Source organism: Mirounga angustirostris, unplaced genomic scaffold (genome assembly GCF_029215605.1).
Source record: "Mirounga angustirostris isolate CCGP_5_RB_7025 unplaced genomic scaffold, mMirAng1.0.hap1 SCAF_2, whole genome shotgun sequence".
Taxonomy (NCBI): Eukaryota; Metazoa; Chordata; class Mammalia; order Carnivora; family Phocidae; genus Mirounga; species Mirounga angustirostris.
Window position 1 is genome coordinate 59,091,528 of NW_026991710.1, and position 24,533 is coordinate 59,116,060.

The following is a 24,533-nucleotide window of genomic DNA, read 5'->3' on the forward strand; positions in this document are numbered from 1 at the left end:
CTCAGTTCCTACCCGGTTCTGTATGTGCTTTCCTTAACTCCCTTCAGTACCCTGAAGTCAGAGTCCATGCATGATTTGTCTATTTGTCTTGCTACCACCACATCCAGCCCAGGGCCATGGATGTTGCAGGCGTTCAATACTGAATGAGTAAATGAATGAATGGCAACTGCATCCATGAGAATTACAGAATAAGTTTAGAGAGAGAGAAGGCCATGGACGGATGACCATTTCCCACCAATGTCTAGCAACAGATTTTTGTTGAGTTAGTGAGAGAGCAAGAAAGAAGGCAAAGAAAGAAAGGGAAGGGAGGGGAAAGGAAGACTTTCAGAGATGCTTATGACCAGAGAGACGAGTAAATTAAAGAGACAGAAAAAGTGGCAGAAGGGAAGAATGACAGTGGAGTGTTCTCAGCCTTCTTTCCCCTTTCTCTTTCTAACATGCTCCAGTGTGTCTCAAGAATGAGTGACGATATCAGTGAGACCACCTTACAATGCCCCTCCCCCCATTCTTCAGGATTGGGAAGGGACTTTTTGTGAGAGGATTGAGGAAGGGAACACAGGGGACTCTCTTAAAGAGAGTTTAAGTGGGATCCATTAGTATGAGTCCCAGAGGAAAGACGCATGCGGGCTGACTAGAGCTATTTTCTGGTGTTAAGTCTTTAGGAAAGTGGTAGGCGAGTTTCTGTGTTATGTGGCCTAATTCACCAGAGTGGGGAAACATCAGGAAAGAGCACAGGCCATTCTTCTCAACCCAAATGTGAGTGAAAGCCACAGCTGATTTAATATTTAGATTCTTAGGATAGAGGTAATGGATTTAAAGTTTGATTTTAGGAGATAAATCAGAGAATTCCTCCGAGATCAGTATACGGATTCCTCCTAGAGAACACAGCTGGGGAAGTAGAAAGGACATGTGACCTGGAATCCAAACACAGATTCGAGTCCTGACTGTAGGGCATATCCTTTGGTACGTCACTCTTTTGAGTCTCCATTCCTCAGTTGTCATAAAGGAAGAGAAATAAGGCCTCTTGTTTATTTCTTTATTCACTCAAGATGGATTCGTTAGGTATATACCATATGTTAGGCACTGGATTTGTTGGGGCCAGGATTACTGAAGAAATGACTGGGAGGTGCATGAAAGCCTTCTGCAAAATGCAAAGCACTCTGCAAACTCTAGTTAACAGTTAACAGCCAAGATGGCTGTTGTACTATGTCCCCGTCTTACAAATAAAGATATTTAACAGTAGTCCTAGTATGTCCCTCCAACAATTGCAATTGGTCATAATGGTTTATTTAATCCTTTGCAAATGTTTTTCTTCTTAAATTCACAGCAGTGGTGCAGAGGATGACTGTTTGATTTATAATTCAAATATTATTTTCCTGGGAAAAATATTATCCAGAAATTGTCTTAATAATGAACAGTTAAAAAAAAAAAAACCCACGAAAGTAGAAATACAAAATGTAGGCTTGTTTAAAGTGAGCCAAGTGCTGTATATTCTTTTAACTTTAAAATGATGACTCCTTTGGTGATTGCCCAAGTTATAATGAGTTCAACAAGCTCATTCTTGTGTGATTTCTGAAGCCAAATTCATATTTCAATAGTGAAAGAGATCCTTTCTGGTAAAACAAATTTGCTGAATGGACACGATGCAAATGATAACCTATCTTGACTTAAACAGGTTTTCAAGGTCCGGAAAATATGAGCAATTGAAATTCCTGATAGAAAGGCAGGACACCTCAGTAAAACATGTTTATATAGGTTCTTTATAATAATTTGGGGCAAGTGAAAATTTATGGGAACCTCCTACCGTCACAAAATCTAACAGCAATAATCACATCTTGCCCTTTAAAATGGCATTTTAATAATCATAACTAGATTAACAGTGAGAAAAATTTGAATGTCGTGTTAAAACTTTCTGTTCGTTAGACATACCAAACCTAAGTACTTTCATTTTGTCTTAGTGGAGATGGCATCATCATCCTCATCCTCATCATTCTGGTACTTTACTGGTTCTCCCTAGCCAAGTCGCTGGAGCACAGACCGAAGCATTGTAGCTCTAAGGAAATTGGCAGCCCATTCCATTTACTCGGAAAAATCTTAAATGGCAGAATGACATAAAGGCAAGTGTTATGCTATTAAAAATAATTATTTTTACAGAACTGGTAGTAGCAACACAAAGTAGCAGAAAAATAAAATGGATTATGAAACCTCTGCTGTTACCCAAATTTCATTTTCTCCCCTGCCGTTTAAATTACAAAATACCTTGATTCACGTGCAGTTCGTATGAGAGGTGGTGTAACTGAGAGGTGGTGTAACATAATCGTGTATGTAAAAGTACATACAGTTTCAGGGATGTTTGATTTATTGCCCGGTGATGCTGTTTCCTGGTTTGCAAATATCAGAACTCCCCTTTGCTGGAATCCTAGGAAGGTCACTAGCCACTTCGGTGCTGGTACAAGTCTGTTCGCAGCAGTGGGGCCTTCCCTGAATTTAGATTCTTTTTTGTTGTTTTAAGTACTTTTACATACACAATTATGCCCACAGGTAACAGGAAACCAGTGTTTCAAAAGAAAACTTGATCACTCTGCTAGATAACATTAGGTATCCTAAACAAGTGTGTGAGCGCCTCGAGGGCTCTACCTACATCTGCTGCCAGAAGTACATATTTTTTTGATTGGTAAGAACTGGCAGATGACGCTTCATGAAATATAAATGCAAGAAAGACTCCGGAGAGCTCAATAAAAACCTTCCACCTGTCAGTCTCGGAGGATAAGAAAGATACTGTTAACAGCAGCAGGAAATGGCTTTCGGAGTTTCAATATCAGTCTATCTCTTATTCAAAGGTAGGTAGTTCCTTTTTGTCTTGTTAATTTTGTATCCGGGTAAAATATGAATAGAATTTGTTTCCTCTGAATTAATGAGAAGTTGGCTTTCAACGCCCCGTTCTTCACGACAAAGGACAGAGCAAGGAATCTGTGAATTAATTGAGTTTCTTATGTAATGCAGGTTTGGCTCCTAACAGATGGTGATACCCCCTTTTTTGAGACCTGTCTGCTTGCTTGATGCAACTGAAGAGCAGTTGATACATTTTAACTACTGTGTCACTGCATCCTTGTGATTGAATTAGTATACCCATGTATCCACGTTCTCGTAAAAATGTATGTGTTTCTACTTTCTGTAATTAAAAAGTAGTCCCTGGAATTGGTATGGGTGAGAAACTGTCAGGAAACTGCCCCGGTCAGGTTTTGGATTTCAAATGTAAATGAATTGAAAATAGAACACAGGTGGGAATAAGTAGACTAAGAAGGACTTTTGATCCGTGGCTTGCACATAACTTTCGGTCTGTCGCTTGCATGTAGAAGGCGGCTCACCTGCTAAAGATGCCTTTCCCCTCTCTCCCCCCCCGCCCCCACCCCTTCATACAGCAGTGACAGCCCTGACTACAGAGGCAGCCGAGCCGGGGACACCCCCAATCACAACCCAGCCAAGTAACTGGACAGTGAACAAAACAGAAGGTATTTTCTTCACACTTGTGTATTTTAAGTGCTTTTTTTTCTCTTTTTACCATTTGAGAGATATTTGGATTGTGATCAAAAGCAACATTGGAAATTTTGAAATATATATTTTATTATTAATCGACTCTTCTGTTAAATGGAAGTGACAGGTAAATGTGCCAGCAAAGAATTGCCCTTCTAAAGGGGCCAAGTAAATGAGAGATACAGAAGTTGTCTTCAGTTACGGTCCCGGATGTGAGACACCCCACATTTTCTGCCTGACTCCTGCTCGGTTCCCAATAACCCATGTGTGTCGCAAGGTGGTTTGTCCCTGTTCTGGCATTCTTGACGACTGATATTTTGATATCATCTTTTATTCTGTGACCATGACTTTGCAGCCAAAGAAATTATGACATGATGAAGCCTTAATCCCTCTTTGGAAAGACCTTTTCTCTTGTTTTGTTTTGGGGGGCTTTTGTTGTTGTTTTAGCATATGCTATATTTATTTCCTAACCACTTATACTTAATTTTGGTTGTTGATGGTGATGATGTATTATCACTATTACTATTATTATTAGAATAGCTTCTGGCTGTTGTTGAGCATCAGTATTTTTTTAAGCCTGTTTGAACTCTGGGAGGTGAACTTGGAAAACTTGTTACCTGCCACGACGTGTGTACCGGCTAGTTAGGATTCTCACACAAATCACTATCCCCTCTTGTGAAGATTGGTGATACAACATAGGACAGAGAAAACAGCATATCTTGCTCTCAAAGCCAGGCAAATAAAAGATCAAGTCAGATGGTTTGTTTCTGAATATGAAGGCTAGTAATATTTAAACAGTCCTCATTTCACCAATAATTTTAAATTAAAAAGAATTTACTTAAAATATTTTGCCCATTTGAGTGTGGTTTTTTTTTTTTTTTTTTTTTTTTTTTTTTTTTTTTTTTTAGTTCATGTCTTTTATTATTAACCCATATACAATTACTTGTCTTCTGGTTTGTTGAAGCAATAAGTCAGACAACATTTGCCACAATAATGTCTGTCGAAGTGGCTAGCCATGAAAACTCCAGCACCACACTCATCTGAAGGGCACTCCCGACGAAGGCGACTGATTTTGCCATTCTCATCCACCTTATAGTATTTCAGGACGGCCAGTTTAACCTTCTTCCTCTTATGCTTATTCTTCTTGGGAGTGGTATACGACTTCTTCTTCCTTTTCTTAGCACCACCACGAAGTCTCAACACAAGATGAAGAGTAGACTCCTTTTGAATGTTGTAGTCAGACAAAGTGCGTCCATCTTCCAGTTGCTTGCCAGCAAAGATCAGTCTCTGCTGATCAGGAGGAATTCCTTCCTTATCCTGAACCTTGGCCTGTACATTTTCTATTGTATCCGAGGGTTCAGCCTCGAGGGTGATGGTCTTTCCCGTAAGGGTTTTCAGGAAAATCTGCATCTTGGTGGCGGTTCCACCTACAGCTGAGGAAAAGGAGTGAAGGGTCAGACGTGGGAACATCAGAGGGCCTGCCCATTTGAGTTTTAAATATCTATCCATTGACAAGACAAAATCTGTGTGAGCTTTAGAATAATTTTTAGCCAAACTTCTTCATGTCTTCTGAGCCTTTGAGCCAAGAGAAAAGATCTGGGAGATAATGTAGAAAATTCAAGAACAGTTTCCCCTCAGTGACTGACTTCGTAACAGTGCACCCAGCATCACCTTTTTACTTCCTTAATAGTGAAAGTCTTCCAAGTTACAGAGAATAATAATAGACGACAGGGGACTGAATATATCATTTCTACAGTTTTCCTTTGCTTTCTTGATGGAGAGCCTCAGTTTCTCCGCTTTTAATTTAATTTAAAAATCTGCATCCAATATCTTAGGAAATTTTTCATAAACTTGTAACTAATATTCTTCTCCTTAGGGGAAAGATGAGGCTCTCTAGTATATTCTTTCCTTGAAAATGCCTTCTCTCAGTTCTCACATTTTCTAGCAAATCCTGGTTCAGGCTTAGCTAATTCAATTGATTTAGTCTTGAAGCAGGAAGAACCCAACACAGTTTATAATGGGAAATTCTTACTGGCTTAGAGTTAATTATTAAAATGAGATACTAGATTCACAACACCACATTCAACAAAATGAAGGTGAATCTTCAGGTAATATTGTGTGTTCTCAACCAAAATGAAGTTATATAACACAATATCTTATTGGTGGCTTAGTACCTAAGATTTAGTATTTTCAATATAAGAAAAATACACCTTTTTAGATCGTTTATTTCCCTAAAAACAAATAAGTAGGATTCTCTTCAACTACTTAGCTAGCAAGGCAAATGTGGTATGATATGATAACTAAAGATGGGGAAATACATTTATTCATAACAATGATGAAATAAAATGCCACTAATTCTGCTTGGGACAAGTTTAAGAATCGGTAATTAGATTTTTACCAGAAAGGACTCAATTATTCAGCTTTACCCAAGTGTCATCCCCACTGCATATACCCCAAGGATGGCATAGGTGTATGTCTTCAGTACATCAGGGAACGAGGAGTAAGCATCCTGAAATGTATATATTTTGCCAAAGGGAAGCTTCCGGTAGAGACTTCTGGACACTTGACCACAGAAGTTTTGCCAGATGCAGTCATTTGCATGGTGTTAGACTTCAAAACCCAGATTTTCTCATTCTGTCTGTCTCGAGGGCTTTCCCCATTATCTCATAATGGCTCTTAACTGAGTACAATTTCCAATTAATATTCAAAGGTGTTGTCTCAACTATGTGAAGCTTGAGCCATAACTTGTTTCTGGCTTCTTGTATAGGTCATGACAATTCCTCTTCTGAAATCAGGCACAGGGCTCCCTTTACCATTACCTTCTCAACTGGTAGTCCACAGAAGAGGAAGCAGGGAATTTTCATCTTCTCAAGTTCATTATCTCTGTAAATGCCAATTTCCTAAGCGCTGACTTCTCAGGTGTAAAGGGGAGAATTAAAAAAGGAGAATCAAGGCTAAAACGAGAACCAATGCTGCCACCTTTTGGCAAACTGGTATCTCTGCCTCATTATGTAGCTTCTAAAGAGCAGAGCAATCATCAATGCGCCTCCACCCCCTAATTAGTTAGTGATATGTCTAAATAATATTAACCCAAACTTTGGACTATAACCTGCTGACGGAATCAGTCAATAGTTTAAAAGGCAGAGCACCCAAAGAATATTGTTAAAATTAAAGATCTCTTTACATACGTGTAACAAATCTACTATAAGAGTGTGACCCACTTCATCTGTTAACATTGTATGTCCTTTTCCTAGTTGACTACACAGAAGGACCCATAGCCTTGAAGTTCTCACATCCTTGCCTGGAAGACCACAATAGTTACTGCATCAATGGTGTTTGCGCATTCCACCATGAGCTGGAGAAAGCCATCTGCACGTAATTGCAAAGAACTTTCCAAGTCCTAGAGATGGGAGGAGATGAACTTATGTTTCACATGTTTCTATGCGGTTCACATAGTCCCTTTCCACACACCTCTCTCTTATCTAGTACAAAGGGTACATCATCTGAACATGACTCACTGTATTTGAATATCTAAGGAGTCTTTTTCTAAACTACCTAACCCTCATTACTCAAAAACAGGGTTCCCACATTAGCAGCTTCTAGGTAACCTGGGAGCTTGTTACAGATGCAGAAGCTTATGCTCCACTCAAAACTACTGAATCCAAATGTGCATTTTAGCAACATGCAAGGATGATTCTGAGTTTTCACGGGGTTGATTATAGGATGAGATGAAATAGATTATAGCAAACACATTTCAGGAATATAAAATTCTAGAGAAATTAAGTACTATTTTTATGATCATTGGTTTGCTAGGCATTCTCCTATGAAAGACTAGATTAACAATTTTCTAGATCAACTCATGCAAGCAGATTACCTTCCCCTTCTACCCATGAGGGAAGTTACATTAATATGGGCCCTTAATGAATTGATTATTGTGAAATACATAGCTTCTTCAATACATTTAACAGTTGGCTTTCATTTGGCATTTTCCTCTTTAATTTACATTACTTACTTTCTATTGAAATTTTTATTCTTTGAAATTGGTCATTTCTTTCTATTTCTACCACTATGAGTTTTAAAATTATGCATTCTTTTCTTTTTTTTTAAAGGTGTTTTACCGGTTATACTGGAGAAAGGTGTGAGCACTTGACCTTAACTTCATATGCTGTGGATTCTCATGAAAAATACATTGCAATTGGGATTGGCGTTGGATTATTATTAAGTGGTTTTCTTGCTATTTTTTACTGCTACATAAGAAAGAGGTAGGAAAAAACGAAAATATGAAGTGACTGGGCACTTGTTCACTTGATGAATATTTATTGAGCCCCTACAATGTACCAAGCACTGACATGTGTAATTGTTTAGTGAAAAATGGCTGCAGATCTGGCAATTTCCTACATATTTGTTTTGATGCTTTTTCTTATAAACACAGACAAGCAGTAAAAATTTACCTGCAATTGCACTAGAATAGCTCCGATTTGCAATTTCTCTTCATCCTCATCTCTGTCTGCCCACATCAAAGTTACAGGTAAGGAGGACAGTAAACCCCACAAGAGTAGAGAGTGTATCTTGTTCACGGTTATATATTCAGTGCTAATTACCATGCCTGGCACACAGTAGTCACTCAGCTAATATTTGTTGAAGAACAAATCAAGAAATGAGTATTAAATGAATGAAAATGTATGGCAAACATTTTCTTTTTAGACTTCAGCTGAGGGTTTATTTGGGAGATTCTGTCTACTGCTAAAAGCCTAAGAAAATAAGCTTGATCCACAAATATAAATTACTTGTGTTATCCACACTGGTAATTTTTTCTTAAATCCATGTAACTAGGATAAAGTCAAGAAATAATGTGAGATACGTTAAAGAAAAAAGTGCAAATACATTTCCTTTGCTGTACCTTATTAACTGAGTTGCCATTTTTTAAATGACCAAGACTGTACGAAATAAAAGTTTGTTTGCTTAATAACTGCATCGTAGAAGAACATCTGTTATGTCAGTTGTAGGTCAATTGGTATAAAATCTATTCTATCAATTGATATTGTTATATCAATTGCCTAAGAGACCAAGAAAGAAAAAAAATAAAAGGAAGTAAAACCTTTTAATGTTAACAAGACCACTGTGTGAGGTCAGGTTCCTCAGCACCAAACCTAAGATGGGGATTCTTGTGCAAGTCAATGGCTGAGGGAGTTCTCTGTAATGGAGTAAGAAAAACTAGAGCAGAGTATGAAGGTGAGCAAAGACGTGGCTTTCGCCAACGTCTAGCCTTGGCCCAATTCCATAGGGAAATCTAGAATATGAATGGCATGGCAGATGTCTCCCATGAGGGCGAGGGATCTTGGTTTTAGTGCCCTGTGTCATCAAGCATGGGTGGCAGGATGCTCCTGGTGGGAAAGGGGGCAAGGACTTGGAATCTCCCAGGAATCTTCAGGCTAAGTGCTCTGTTGACCAAGGGCAGTCCTCTGGAGAAGGATGCAACTGTGAGCCTGTTAACAGGCGTAGCCCCTGGGGGGTGGGTCCACCCCCATGGATTTGGGGTGGGGCACCAAGAGCAATTGCTATACAAGAGCATATATACCATTCTCCATAAACTATACAAACAGCCATCAAATTCACATGGAAACCAATGTTCTGTTTTAGGTGTCTAAAATTGAAATCACCTTACAATATCTGTTCCGGAGGAAGACCACTGTGAGGCCTTTGTCAGAAATTTTCATGAGGCATTTATAAAAATCAGCGGGCCCCAAATTGAAATCTTCAAATGAAACAACAAAACTTCCCAAGCTGACTGGACTGGAAAATAATGGAAGTTGGGATCATGATGAAATGAGAGAATACCTGGATGGGAGAGAATAAATTTCAACGTTGGTCTTCGGACTTTGCCATCGTTAGGGTGCCACGGGAGCCGAGTGAACAAGCTACAGTGACAGAAGTCAAGTTCATAGTCCTACTCTGGGCTGGTTGCAGTTGCTGTTGTTGTGTGGTTATTGTTCTTACTGCAGAAGGACCGAGTTTCAGGCCTCTGACCGTGTCAGATGTGAAGTTTCATGGGAATGATTATCAACCTTGCAGCAAGCCAAAGCAAAGCCAAGGTTGGGTTCTTCATGTGCTTGCTACCACCAGTATTTTGGATCACTGCTCTATGGACCTGGTCCCAAACATGCTGCTTTCCTGGTGTCTAAAACAATGTGACGTCAGCTGTTCGGATGAGGTCAGTGTTAGGGCACCTCTGGGACGCAAGCACGTGCCTGAAATCTAAACCGGAGAGAAGAACACGGAATGTCCAAGGCAAACACGAATCATGCCCAGCTTGTGACAACACTATGTAGCCTTTATCTGTGAAATATGGAATAAGCTAAAGAGTTTTTGATGACTGAAAGCTATCTGGATATCGAGTCCTGTAGGTGAAACATTTCTGTTTCTGCATGGATTATAAAACTTTGTGTTGGACTCATGGGTCCCCTAACGTTTATGCTCATCACCTCTTTCTGATGTTAGTGGAACTACCTGGTGACTACCCATTTTGACTGAAATTCTAGAATTCTACTAATAAATAAAATTTGACCATTGGCCCTGACATAGAAACTGAAGAATTGGACACAGGAATTTTTTCACCAGCCAACAGCATGTGGAAACTTTCTTTACCATTTCTGAATACTTGATAGCAGATTTGCACAGAGCGAGAGAAAATGGAACAATGGCAGAAATACCTACTTGGGAATTAGGGTCCTTCCTCTTTAATCCTATTTCTTCCACATAAGTCGAATAGTCTTGTGCAGGTCCTTTAATTTCTTTGGGCTTTGGTTTTATTTTCTACAAGGCCCTGATAGCTTCAAAATTGGACAATGGGTCAAGAGAAGTTCTTCCATGTTTGTTCTGCAAGTGGGATTATTCTCAACCCCAGGCCACCTCTAACCCCCAAACACACCACTGGACATCCTCTTAGGTGTATAGTTTAATGTGTAGTTTGTAGAATAATAAATTAAAAATTTGTTTTTCAAGGAACTGAAACAGGAAATTAAAGAAAAATGATATCTACCAAATTTTCTTTTGGATTCAATCTAAAACTATGGACTTTCTTTTCTCTATCCTGACATAGATAAGCAATAAGTGAAACAGGTCTGATCACAAGGTGGGTTAAAAGCGAATCAAACACGAACGTTCTTACGATGGTAACAAGACTTTCACTTCTAATGACTTTCCACTCACTCCTAAACAAAACCTTATATTCTGCTTTCCTTTGAGTAGAAGGTATTTCTCCAGCTTCGTTTTTCCTCCATAAGGAATTTCATGCAGATGAATCGCGTGTGTCAGCACTTTCTGCTTGTCCTCACAAACTATGCAAAGGTTACATCATACCAAAAAGTGGGGAGGTGAAGGATCCTCCCAGTGACTCCAGCGACCGCGCCTAGAAAGCTATGCTCTTCCTGGGCATTTCAAAAAGGTGTTAAAAAGCTGGGGAGAGTCCAGGAAGAAGCAGTAAAGCTTAATTACAGACTGCCTCTTGATGAAAGGAAAGAGGAATTAATTCTGGAGTCCGGGGAGGTGATAACCTAAAAAGTTATAAATATCTGCTGTCTATAAATATTTCTAAATTGTAAGCACGATATAACTGAAATTAAATAACACCAGACAGAGAATTAAAATTTCCAGATTGCCAAACTGAAACAGAAACCAATTGGGAATCAGGTTTTTTTCACTGGAGAATAGGATGCATGAAGAGTAGAAGATCCTCCCATCCCCCATGAGACTGCAGAAATTTAAAGTGTGGCTTATGAGAAGCCATCTGTTCGTGGTCCGTCATGCAAAATAATCTTCAGGTCCCAAGATGCCTAGAATTGATTTTGCAGGGAGGGATGAATCTCGGGCATTCCTATGGCAATGTTTACATATGTAAACGGGACTCCAGTGAGAAAATGCATACATACAAGATGTTCTGCAAACTTTCCGGTCTTTTGTTTTTTTCCCCGTGTTCAGTAAGACCCCGAGAAACGTCTGCCAGGGAGGCCCTGCGTCAGCACTGCATTTTCAGCTCTCAATCATGAATTATTAGGTGCGGTGGATCATCTAGGAAAGGAATAGGAACATGTTTCTGGCATCTTTGACTAAAACAACCTGGATAAGGGGTTCATCGATTTTGCTCAATTCCCATTTTGTCTTCTTCCTGTGTCTATCCTTCCATCTTTGAGAATACATTCCTAAGTCATCAATATTCATAAGTGCTTCATTAATTAGCATATTGGACCATGATAGGGGTGGGAGCAAACACTATAACTTCAGTCATATTTGAACCAGTAAATTTACAAAAAAAAAAGTATAATTACTTGTTATTGTATCCTCTGTCCCCAAATTACTTTTTTTTTTTTTAAAGTAATCTCTATACCCAGCATGGGGCTCGAAATCATGACCCTGAGATCAAGAGTCGCATGCTCTACTGTCTGAACCAGCCAGGTGCCCAATCCCAAATGACTTTTTGTATATTATGCTTTTATAATGTTTGAAGTAGATGAAATTAAAACATAGATTATCTTTTCGTGTTTCCGGGCACACTACAAATCTAATCCTTTAATTTTGAATTGTCCATTTTGGTGATGTCAAGAAGATTTCCACTCATTATATGTAATTGAAAAAATGTCTTAAGAAAATAACAAGGCAAACATCAGCAATTAAGCTTTTGATGTTGGACATCAGGACAATTTTTGTCTGCAGAAGACCATGAGTAAGCCATCTAACTTCTGGTATTGCAAAATGTCACAAAGTCTCCGTAGTGTGATGTAAATATTGATATCCTGCAACCCACATTCATGGGAAGGGTTACCGGAATCTTTCTATTGCAAAATACCACTCTTTCTGGCTTACATCATGGCTGCATGACATCAGCTTACTAGCATCTGCCAAGATGAACTGCAAGTGTTGAAATTTAATTTGTCAGAGTCTGGCACTGCTAATCTGGGTGAGTCCATGTTTCTGCCCAAACCTTGTTGCAGCCCTGTTCAGTAGCACATTCAGAAGCAGATCTTCCAAATTCAGCTCCCGATTTCTGTTAATTATTCAATCCATGAGCGCCCAGCTCAGAGTACAAGAGCTCAAGCCGTTCATTTCCTCCAAATGCAAAGGCTAGGCCCCTGGAGAATATCCACGTGAATCAATGAGTCCCACCATTCTATTTCACTCCTCTGACGAAACCGAACATGATGGCTCTCCAGATTGTGGGCAACACCGACAGCCTCCAAAGAAACATCCCATAAAGATTGGGAGTGTGATTATAGGGTAACAAGAATTGAACTGTTTAGTTGGATCTTATCTATAATATATCTCATGATAATTTTTATGTCTCAGGTGTTATTGGAGCATAAATCACTCAGACTGTAATTCAGTTAGGACTGCAGTCAGACAGGTATCAAACTAGCAGTGCTTTTGATCTTTAAGAGGATGTTAATTAGGCTTCACAGCTTTCTGGAAAGATTGGCATCTATAGATCTTTAAAATTGCATGAAAATATTGATTCAATATTGAGTCTCCTCACAAATCAAATTAAAGTAATAGTGTAATATAGCTACCACTCACGAGCACTTACAGTGTTTGAAAGGCATTATTAGCATTATTTTAATTAATCCATGCCTGTGTGTAATTGAGGCTTAGAGAAAAGGCTATTCCTTTGTCAAGTACACTTAGCCTTTTAGCAGCAGAGCCTAGACCCGAACCAGGTAAATGCCAAAGTCCCTCATCTAAACTCTGTATGATAATGCTTCCCAATATTTTATGGAAAATATTGGTGTTAGGGGATTTGTTTCTTGATGAGCTTAGAGATAATATCCAAGTGGTTTGTATGCAAACGAAAAAAATGATCTTGGAGGATAGGAGGTTTATTTAACTCCGGGAGGCTCAGAGGAGAGAGATCTCCAAAGGTCTGAGCCCCAAGCACAAACAAAGGGGGTGATTTATACACTTCTACTTCCACATGCTGGGCACTTTTGGCGTGTGTGAGAAGCGGGGCAGGGAGAGGAATGAGGATTGGCGTGCACGGGAAGCAGAGCAGAGAGAAGAACCCGGAAGAGCCCCGAAGCAGGGGCTGGGACTCCCTTGATGCCTCGGTAGGCCATCTTAGGACACAGATTTTCCTTATCAGACTAAAGATGATCTCTACATTCCCTTCCTGGTTGAAAGTCATGTGTGGAAATCATGCAGCTTCTACAGCAGATCCAGCCTGCAGATACGTTTCCTTTGACCTTCATGGTGTTTATTTTAAAACAAGCTCACATTTAGAAATCTAGATATTTTAATATATTTTTAAAACTCTAGCTTCTTTTGGAAAATAGATCTAGAGCACTGGTCCTACATGCTTGTCTTGCTTTGGTTCAGAGCATGCTCTCAATGCCTAGCCCGCTTCTCTTGAGGGTTACCATGGGCCTTTAAAGTCTGCAACCTTGCTTCTTTGACTGGATTGATTTTAAGATCCTGCCTCATCTCAATTCCCCTGAGTCTAGCCATCAGCTTGCCTGCAGAGGGCCTTGTTGGACTGCAAACTGCACAAACCATAAAGGAACAGCAGAGGCTGGGTTGCCTAGGAATGTGCTCTTCAGAAGAACCCACACTCACCTGGAAGCTGGCAGGGGCGGCACCTGATGACTCAGACACTCTGCCCTGCCCACGCCCTCACTCCCTCTCTGCTATAATCCTAACCAGATTTGTTTTCTCAGAGCTCAACCCTGCTTCTGTATTCCTGTCTGTGGCAGGGTCTCCGCTGTTCACGCCACATGTGTCACCCTCCTCCATCTCTGTCTGCCTATTTACAGGTATCATGTTTCCCTCCTCTGAACTCCCTGGATATTTATGCCCCCTTGCCCCTGTACTTTTTAATCTCCCAAACACTGTTGACAGTGTTTTATAATGATTTTTGTTCTTGGCTCATTTCCAGTGTTAATAATAATGGACTCCATTGACTGGGTTTCTACCTTAGACTGGGCACAGTGCTAAGTAATTTATAGAGAGCCTCTCTTTCAATCTTCAGAGACAGCCAGGAGAAAGGTTTTATTGGGGGTTGTGGCAAAGAGGGGTTCAGGTGAGTCTTTGGAGTTTAACATACTGAGGTTAAATCCCAGCTCCACCCCTTACCAGCTGTGCCACTGTGATCAAATTTCTTAATTTTTCTGAGCCTGAGTTTTGTCATTTGTAGAAAGGGGATATTTTTTATCTTCTAGAGTGTTTTGAGAGAAATTATAAGTGCTCAACGAATATTAGCTATATTATTATGATTGCCCTCCATTTTTCAGATTAGGAAACTGAATTTAGATTGCTCAATGATATACATCTTGTAAGTGGTGGAACCTGGATTTGACCTCAAGGCTGTCCAGTTTCAAGGCCTGATTCACTTGGCACAGTACTTTGACCATGGCTGTTGCCTGGCCCTGTTGTTTGAAGCAGGATCTGCAATCTCAGAGAGCTGGGTTTTGAATCCCACCTCTGTATTAGTTCTGTGACGGAGAATAAATTATTTAACTGCTCTAAATCCTATTATAAAATGGGGACAATAATTACACCTAACTTAGGGTAATTTCAAGACTAAGTTAAATTTGGGGCACCTGGGTGGCTCAGTCGGTTAAGCCGCTGACTCTTGATTTTGGCTCAGGTTATGATCTCAGGGTTGTGAGATTCAGAGCTCTAAATTGGCTTCCTGCTGGGCATGGAGCCTGCTTAAGATTCTCTCTTTCCCTCTCCCTCTGCCCGGCCCCCCCTGCTAATGCGCAAGCACACACTCTCTCTCTCTCCTCTAAAAAAAAGACTGAGTTAAATTACATAGCTAATATATGTAAAAATCCAGAACACAGTGCTCATTCAATAAATATTACTTATAATTATTTTTATTGGGAACTTCTGGTGAAGAAGCTTTTTTTGACATTCAGTACAGTTGGTTTTATTATAATGTGACATATGCCTTCCTAAGTATCATTGCCCTGCAAAACTGAGCAATAAAAACCATAGGGCTTACAGGAAAACTGGGGTTAGGGGTATCATGTTCAAAAACTGTCAGTGACACGTTAAAGAAAAAAAAAAGAAGAAGAAGAAACCTAACAAAAACCATAGCACAGTTTTGTACATTTTAAGCGGTTAAGAAATAAAACAGTTCCTTATATAGGGCATTCTAGAAGAACACATGCAGTTGCTCATGGAAGTGAGTGTCAAAGTGTTGATTGTGAATAATTGTCAAGTGATGGAGGAAGCATTACAGAAATAGGATAGAGAGTTGTACCAACAGATGTGGATGGGTATAGCTCATAACCCAAATGTGAACCAAGGTGGCTGGTTTATGTTTGAGACCTTGGCACGTGTGTGCGTTCTGAGTAGCCCATGCAGCTCGCTCAGCAAGCAGCTCTACGAGTTCACCTAGCAGTTCTAGCAGCTGCAATCACGTGGAAGCAAACACAAAATCCTCATTATGCTCAAATCGTCCCTTTGTGTTGGAATAAATTGATGTTTTCAAGCATTTTTAAAAAGATTTTATTTACTTATGAGAGAGAGAAAGAACATGAACAGGAGGGAAAGGGAGAAGCAGGGAGCCCGATGCGGGGCTCGATCCCAGGACTCTGGGATCATGACCTGAGCTGAAGGCAGGCGTTCAACTGACTGAGCCACCCAGGCACCCCTAAATTGATGTTTTCAAAATAAGCTTTCAAACAGAACTGACTGTACCTTGAAATTATCACAACATTTGTCTCTCAACCTAAAACTCAATTATAATTATTAAGCACTTGAAGTATTCTGCTTGTATTAGACACTAAAGGGGGATTATGATAACCCTCATTTCCCCATCTAAATTTTAGCAGGAATGTCAAGGACATAATTCTAAAGACCCATGTTACTGTGGATTCAAATTCTCTCAGAATAACTTGTTATCATAGTGTTTGTTCCTTTGTTAAGCTATAAATGGATAGAAAACTGCATGCCTTTGTTTTCCCTTCTTAAATTAACACTAAGATGGCTTTCCTCCAAATATTATTGGCTTCCAGTATGAATGGGAAGAGATCCAATTTTTCTTCCTTTCATCATGATTTATTCCCTTCCTCTTTTTTTCTCACTCTGAGGAAACTGTTCCTCTTGTTAAAACATCTTTAAATGATGCAGAAGGGGGAAAAAAAGGTTTGCTTCCATCAGCAGTCTATATTAGGCAATAAATTATGCCAAACTGCAGACCTTCCAGCAGCAAGAACTTGCTTAAGAATTAACAAAACCACAAAGAAGGGGCCCTTAAGCCAAAGGAAATTCATAAGAAAGAAAAGTCACACTTGGCATATACTGGAGTCCTCAGCTTGAGCCTAAAGCGTTCTGGTTCAGGGTTCAGGCCTCTCTGGGTGGGCTGGGCAAAGAGGAATGTCTGCGAATCGGGGCTCTGGGCAGGCTGAAGTCCATGTGCTTGAGGGACAGGAGTGCCTCCCTGTGAGTGAGCAGACCTTCAGATGCTCCTCAAACCTGATCAGGGTTGACTATCCTTCAGTGGTTTGTTTCCATGGCTATGGAAATATACGGCATGTAGAAGCATGTCATAAAAATTTGTGTGTTTGCTTTGCCAGCATCCATGCTGCTTATGTAAACAGCACCCCAATTGTGCTTGGGAATACCATCCTCCTTCACCTTCCCTGTACCTGCTTTAGCTGTCGTTACCTCACCCCTGATCCCAGGGCCACTCAAAGCATTCCACCACCCCCAATACGAGCTACTCACTGAGAGGCAGGCTTGTGACCTAATCCAGGTCAATGAAAATCAGCCCTTGGGTGTTTGTTTTGTTTTGTTTTAAGTCATCTTTACACCCAATGTGGGGCTCCAACTCAGGACCCCGAGATCAAGAATCACATGCTCTACCAACAGAAACAGCCAGGTGCCACACACCTTGGATTTTTATTGGAACTCTCTGGTGTCAAAGTTCTCTCTTTGCCGGGCGCCTGGGTGGCTCAGTTGGTTAAGCGACTGCCTTCGGCTCAGGTCATGATCCCGGAGTCCTGGGATTGAGTCCTACATCGGGCTCCCTGCTCGGCAGGGAGCCTGCTTCTCCCTCTGACCCTATCCCCTCTCATGCTGTTTCTCTCTCTCTCTCTCTCTCAAATAAATAAATAAAATCTTAAAAAAAAAAAAGTTCTCTCTTTGCCAATTGTATTGCTAAATTAACAGAATGAAATCTTGGACTTCTGTCAAGGCCGCCATGGCTACCATAGGACAATAGCCTGCCTGAGAAGGAAACTACAACAGAGAGAAGCAGTGACAAACAGGAAAGAGATTTCCACCCCTGATTTGAGCCATGGTTGAGGTTCCAACTCTGGTTCTGGACTTTTTATTTTTATTTTATTTTATTAAAGATTTTCTTTTTAAGTAATCTCTGCACCGAACGTGGGGCTCAAGTTTATAACCCTGAGATCAAGAGTCACATGTTCTACTGACTGAGCCAGCCTGGTGCCCCCCCATGTCCCTGGGCTTTTTAAGGTAAACCAGTCAATACATTTCACTGTTAGCTTAAACACTTTACCATCTCCCAAAACCATCAAATTTCATCAAAAATTATAGTAGAAACTACTGAACTTTTTTGCTCCTTAGAGGTTTTTGTAAGATATACGTAGTCCCACTTTTCCATGCAGGCCCAGTCACTTTTTTTTTTTTTTGAAGTTTATTTAAATTTTCAGTAATCTCTACACCCAATGTGGGGCTCAAACTCATGACCCCAAGATCAAGAGTTGCATGCTTTTCTGAATGAGCCAGCCAGGAGTCCTACAACCCACTCCATTTTAAAATGAAAGCTCAAAGACTAAAAAGTTTGCACATGCAATCAGTGACAGAAAAATATGCCACTTTTTTTTTTTTTTTTTTTTTTAAGCTTGGAAGGATCCGGATATTAACATTGTAGCTAGTAATCCACATGACTATGCTGGAAAGGGTGCTTTCTAGAACCATCCATCCAGGAATCTGCACAGATTTTTCTAAAAAATTAATTTGTAACCTTATATATTAGCGGCAATCTATAACTTTTGATTACATAAACCACTGGTTTCCCTATTTGTCAGACTTACCCTCTACCAAATGTTTTTCTTACTAAATGTACAGAGCTCCACTGTTCTGCAGTAAGTTCCCAGACAGCACAAACTTAAAATAGTTTTTTTAAACATCTTTCTTTATGTAAAACAAGAAGTTTAACTCTTATGCTAATAGGGGACTATTCATGATGAGAAAAATTCAGAACAACCTGCAATCGTGAGGCATGTTGAAAAAGAGTAATTGGCCGTTAGGCCTCCTACACTGAACTTGAAAGTGAGGCAGCTGAGAGCAGGCCCTCAACCACAAATCGTGAACCAGCAGTAACAAGCTGCAGCCGCAGATCCACACATTTTTAAGAGGTACTTAGATGCTTAATTAAAGGTCAGTTTTATTGCTGTGAAGCTGCAAATAATCCAAAATATTGGTGTCTGGTGAGAAAACCCAAAGATATAAATGCACGAAATCATCCATCTTCCTGTGTATTTTGAAACTATCCTGCACATTTGAAAAATATCCTCAGTCTATTTTGCAGCTTCCAAGAAAGAAGTCTTAACCAGGGAGAATAGAAAACCCAATCAGAGGGCCAAATTACAATTGCTTAAAGCTTCCTTTCGAAGTCAATTTCAGAATCACCATGGATAATCAATTGGATATCATTGAAGAATATTTTATGAAGCCCTGCATTGCTCCTGCAACCACAAGCTAAAGCCGAGCTGAGGAAGGTGCCTTGATAAAACAACTCACATTTTAATAGTAAACAAATGACTAAAAGATTGAGCTCGATCCAATTTTGCTTAATCTTACAACTGGATGAAAGCGGAGAATTTACTGTAAAATATGTTGTTACTAAATTTGTGGATGATGTTCGTAAAGACATAAATTTGTGAACTGCTTAATGGTAAAACAACTGAAGACATTTTAAAGAGTTTTTTGGTATCCTTGGTATTGATTAGGGGGAAAAAGTACAGTGTTTACATCTACGGATAAAATTTATGACACACAATTTCATTTCTGATGGGAGGGTCCACGTCAGAGCCATTATAGACTGTAGCTGGACTCTCCTTGTCTTAAAGAGTTTGCTTCATGCTTTTCTCCATGTGTCTAATGGGTTGTATAAATATTAACATTTATTAAAACAAAACAAAATAAAAATGACAGTCGTTTAAATGTTTTTGTTTTAGACCAATGTGTAATACAACACAAATTAATTAAGCAATAAAATAAAAGGGCTTTGAAAACTTGTTCTACTCATATGCTGGTGTAGAGGAGCATAAGTGGTTGTCTGTTTTCAAACCTAAATTGAATAATTGTTTTCTTTTTAATAATAATGATAATTAAAAAGTAGTAATATTGCAACAATGAATTTTTTCTTAAAGCTAAAAAGGGAAAATGAATTCATGGCTTATCTTAATAACATTAGGTTTAAAAGCTGACTTCTTTAACAAACAATAATTTTAAGACTGCTCAATCAATTAAGGTAAATGCTTTCATGAATAATAAATTTGATTGTGTGTAACTTCAGCTTTTTACTTTATGGGTTAATTTCTGCCAGTGATAATCTAGTAATCTGATTACTTGAATTCCAGTAAATTATAAATTCTAGTAATTTGTGTATTTTTTTTTTTACCTAATCCATCAGAAAATTATAAGTAATTCCCATGAGATATGTTAGGGTTGATTCATTATCAAAATCCCTATGGTTCAGACATTCTTCTTTTTATTCATTCACATTTTAATCACTTCTCTGGTGCCATTTCTCCTTAAAAATTGTTCTTGGTATTTTCCTAATTTAATTTGGCAGATTTACTGTATAGTGTATGAACTTCAAACTGTAAGATGATATATTTTGTTTTTTGGTTTTTGGGTTTTTTTTTTCTTTTTCAAGTTTTTATTTAAATTCCAGTTAGTTATCATACAGTGTAATATTAGTTTCATGTGTACAATATAGTGATTCATCACTTACATACAACACCCAGTGCTCATCACAACAAATGCCCTCCTTAATCCCCATCACCCATTTAACCCATCCCCTGCAGCCTACCTCCACTCCAGCAACCCTCAGTTTGTTCTCTATATTTAAGAGTCTGTTTTATGGTTTGCCTCTCTTTTTTTTCTCTTGTGTTCATCTGTTTTGTTCCTTAAATTCCACATATGAGTGAAATCATATGGTATTTGTTTTTCTCTGATTGACTTATTTTGCTTAGCATAATACTCTTTAGCTCCATCCATGTCATTGCAAATGGCAAAATTTCATTCTTTTTTTATAGCTGAGTAATATTCCATTACACACACACACACACATATATTTACATATACACATCTTTTTTATCCATTCATCAGTCGATGGACATTTGGGTTCTTTCCATAATTTGGCTACTGTTGATAATGCCACTGTAAATATCAGAGTGTATGTGTCCCTTCAAATCAGTATTTTTTGTATCAAAATTTAGTGTGCCCAGGAATCATGTGGGAGGGATAATAATTAAAATGCAGATTTTTGGACTCCAACACAGATCAAAAGAATCGGAATTCCAGGAGAAGTGCCTAGGAATTGAGATTTTTAATGGTACTGTGCATTCTCCTCCCCACTCCTAGTTAAGTCATAGAAACACACTGTTGTGTGATCTTGGATAGCAGAGATGAAAAGCAAGCAATACAGTCATTTTCTTTGTGAGGAGAATTTTGCTTCTAGCTCTGTCATTTTTTCCTTTATGTTTTTAAAAGATAGGAAAAATAATCTGAAATATTCAGCATCGGAGATTTTCAAACAGATTTTTTTTATACTTTTTCTATTTTTTTAAGATTTTATTTATTTAGTTGAGAGACAGAGAGAGAGAGCACATGAAAGGGGGGAGGGTCAGAGGGAGAAGCAAACTCCCTGCTGAGCAGAGAGCCTGATGCCGGACTTGATCCCAGGACTCCAGGATCATGACCTGAGCTGAAGGCAATGGCTCAACCAACTGAGCCACCCAGAGGCCCTCAAACAGATTGCTCTTAAAATCTCCTGTTCAAAGTATGTGGATAGAGATGTTTATGTAAAATTTAGCCTCGAGTTTTTTTTTGGCTTCAAAATTATGTGAGTACATTTGTTCTGGCTTGTTAAGCAGAAGCATGAATAAAAAAGGAAATAAATCTCAGTGCAGTTAAAATTACATGTCATGGCTTTTCTACATGTCATCCATGTAAAATTTTTCATATGCTAATTCTTATTAATGTCAGACAAAATAAAATTTGATTAGTGTCACCTTCACTACAATAAGTGAGGGGAAATTTTTTCCTTTTTAGGATAGGTCTGAAAATGTTCTGACATGTAAACTGATACTGAATCTTGTTGTGCTGGCCCTGGGAATGTTCTACAAGTTCTTTTGTGTTGAATTGCTACCTTTCAGCACATGCATTTTGGTAATTTGCCTTTCATTGCCTATCATGTTTTCCATGCAATATCTTTTCAAAAGTAAGATGGCCTTTCAACTATCAGTTCTGTTTTGAAGTACTTTGAAAACTCTGACGTACAAAGTGAGACCGGCTGAACTTCAATAATCTCACTTCAGTGAGAGTGATCATTTACCATTAATACAACTGTCACAACCAAACTATGAATTATAGATCTACCATATTCCTCACTTGGCATAGCTGCTGGATCTGATGGCATCACTGGGGTTCAAAACATAACTTTGTAAAGTTCTTTTTCTATGCTTTCTGGTATCATCACAATTGCATCATTTTTATGCTTATATTTTAACCTGGAAAATGATTTTAGTGTCAGAAATTGCTGTTGCATGACTGAACTCAGAAGAAAGAAATGGATATCATTATATATCAAAAAAGAGTGATCCTAGGGCGCCTGGGTGGCTCAGTTGGTTGAGCGACTGCCTTCGGCTCAGGTCATGATCCTGGAGTCCCTGGATCGAGTCCCGCATCGGGCTCCCTGCTCGGCAGGGAGCCTGCTTCTGCCTCTGACCCTCCCCCCTCTCATGTGCTCTCTCTCTCATTCTCTCTGTCTCAAATAAATAAATAAAATCTTTAAAAAAAAAAAAGAGTGATCCTGGAGTCATAGAGCAGAAGTTGAAGCTATATGGGAAGAAAGGGGTAAGAGGCTGGAATTTGTAATAGATACATGTGTTAGGGCTGAGGATGTTAAGATCTTCCGGGCAAATGCTTAGAGCCCTGAGCTAGAAAAGCTTTGCTCTATTTATGTACAAGGACTAGAAAAGTTCCACCAGACAGTCAAGATCTCAGTCGATGGAAAAATACCCAACTTAGGCTATGAGTAGAAATAGAATCAATTTCAAGGAAGCAGAGCTTGAATATACACTAAATAAGGATACAGGGGCCTGAAATCACAGTACTCATGTAGTATAGGAATCCCAAGCTGAGAAATTGAGTGTAAGACAAAAGAGAGAAAGATTCAAAGCCTATGATCCTAACTGCACCTAAGCAGAGTTCATCACAATGCTTTATAGTGAGGTCTCCATAGCCAATGATATTTGATGGCCTTTTAGAGAACATAGTTCCCACTTAAGATGACCTCATGAATAAAAATTATATTGGGGCGTCTGGGTGGCTCAGTTGGTTAAGCGACTGCCTTCGGCTCAGGTCATGATCCTGGAGTCCCGGGATCGAGTCCCGCATCGGGTTCCCTGCTCGGCAGGGAATCTGCTTCTCCCTCTGACCCTCCCCCATCTCGTGCGCTCTCTCTCTGTCTCATTCTTTCTCTCAAATAAATAAATAAAATCTTTAAAAAAAAATTATAAAGCACATGAAGAGTATCAGAGAGGAGAGTCCACAGACCCAAGGAATGTAGAATTAACTCCTAAGTAATTAGAGGACGTGTGATCCAAAAGGCTGTTTCAAATGTGTAGCTTAAGTTGTTCGAAGAGATCAAGGAAATCATAAAAAAGAGCAGGGAATTGAAATATAGACAAGAGAAAATCTTAAATACAGTCTTTGGGATTAAATAAGATCCTGTAGCTAGATTAATCAGTAGCTTAGGCATAACAAAGAGAATCAGCAAAATGGAGGGAAGATCTGAAGAAATCACCTAGAATGTAGCACAGAGAAATAAAGAGGTGTAAGGCATGAAAACTTCCAAAGTGAGCCTAATATGAGTTCCAGAAAGAATGAATGGGTTAGAGAAAATATTCAAGAAATAGTGGCTAACAGCTTTCAGCATCAAAGCAGGACATGAACTTTTACTTTGGAGATGTGTGCCTGCCCTTGAGATAAATGAGTAAAAACAAGTCCACACCTAAACAAATCACAACCACACTGCAGAACATGAAGGACTAAAAACTCTTAAAAATTTGCCATGAAAAGAAGATAGGTTGCCTAAAAAGTCAATTTGAAGAGCAGTAAATTTCCCATCAAAGAAACAGATTATTATACAACAGAATGAAACGAAATGAAGTATTAAAAATATTTAGGTAGAATCAATGCTACCATGGAACTCTACCCCATTTAATAGTGAGAACAAAATAAAGACACTCAGCCACAAAGGATGTTGACGCTTTCTACTTAGATGGAATTGCAATGAAAAATTTAGTGAAATCCGACATAATGGGTCTCTTTTACACCTGTTTTCTATGACAAACATAGTGAATAGTTTCCTGGAGCAAACATTTTAACAAATACGGTTTTTTAAAACAAACATTTTGGGTCTCTAGGTTACAAGTTAACCAAACCATGCTATATATACTAGTTTTTGTTTTTTATCTAATGTTATATCTTTTCAGATTTTTTTCATGCAAGTGCATCCAAGGCTGCATCATTTATTCTAGAGCTTCCCTGTATTAATTAACTGGTCTTCACTTGATGGACATTTACATTGACTCTAGGGTCGTCATAACAAATAGGCCTGCAGAGACCATCCTTGTACCATCAGGTTACAGAGATGGAAACATATGGAAGATATGTAAGGATAAGCTCCCAGAAATCAGGTTGCTGGTTCTTAAAAGTGGGGTTGCTAGTTCAGACATACCTCT

At 39.1% G+C, this 24,533-nt stretch overlaps 2 protein-coding genes across 7 annotated transcripts; one reads left to right on the top strand and one right to left on the bottom strand.

Moving 5' to 3' along the window:
* The first annotated feature begins 2,737 nt into the window (after positions 1-2,737).
* EPGN (epithelial mitogen) lies at positions 2,738-10,452 on the top strand. Of its 6 annotated transcripts, none has more exons than XM_045881005.2 (5): positions 2,738-2,840; positions 3,423-3,512; positions 6,789-6,909; positions 7,644-7,796; positions 9,175-10,452. In XM_045881005.2, the coding sequence occupies exons 1-5, from the start codon at positions 2,798-2,800 to the stop codon at positions 9,227-9,229; spliced, it is 462 nt and encodes a 153-aa protein (XP_045736961.1). In that variant the 5' UTR covers positions 2,738-2,797; the 3' UTR covers positions 9,230-10,452. The 6 variants fall into 6 exon arrangements, with proteins under 6 accessions (XP_045736961.1, XP_045736962.1, XP_045736963.1 ...); XM_045881006.2 differs by having other exon boundaries at positions 7,644-7,670; XM_045881007.2 differs by having other exon boundaries at positions 3,423-3,485; positions 7,644-7,670.
* LOC123848504 (ubiquitin-ribosomal protein eS31 fusion protein-like) lies at positions 4,462-4,960 on the bottom strand. The gene has a single exon (XM_045881004.3). The coding sequence runs from the start codon at positions 4,942-4,944 to the stop codon at positions 4,474-4,476; it is 471 nt and encodes a 156-aa protein (XP_045736960.1). The 5' UTR covers positions 4,945-4,960; the 3' UTR covers positions 4,462-4,473.
* Positions 10,453-24,533: the final 14,081 nt, after the last annotated feature.

Bases quoted from the DNA above. Each gene is read 5' to 3' on its own strand.
- EPGN (XM_045881005.2), top strand. From the start codon at position 2,798: ATGGCTTTCGGAGTTTCAATATCAGTCTATCTCTTATTCAAAG. The intron at 2,841-3,422 runs GTAGGTAGTTCC...CCCTTCATACAG, and splicing joins AGTCTATCTCTTATTCAAAG to CAGTGACAGCCCTGACTACA. The intron at 3,513-6,788 runs GTATTTTCTTCA...TCCTTTTCCTAG, and splicing joins GACAGTGAACAAAACAGAAG to TTGACTACACAGAAGGACCC.
- LOC123848504 (XM_045881004.3), bottom strand. From the start codon at position 4,944: ATGCAGATTTTCCTGAAAACCCTTACGGGAAAGACCATCACCCTCGAG.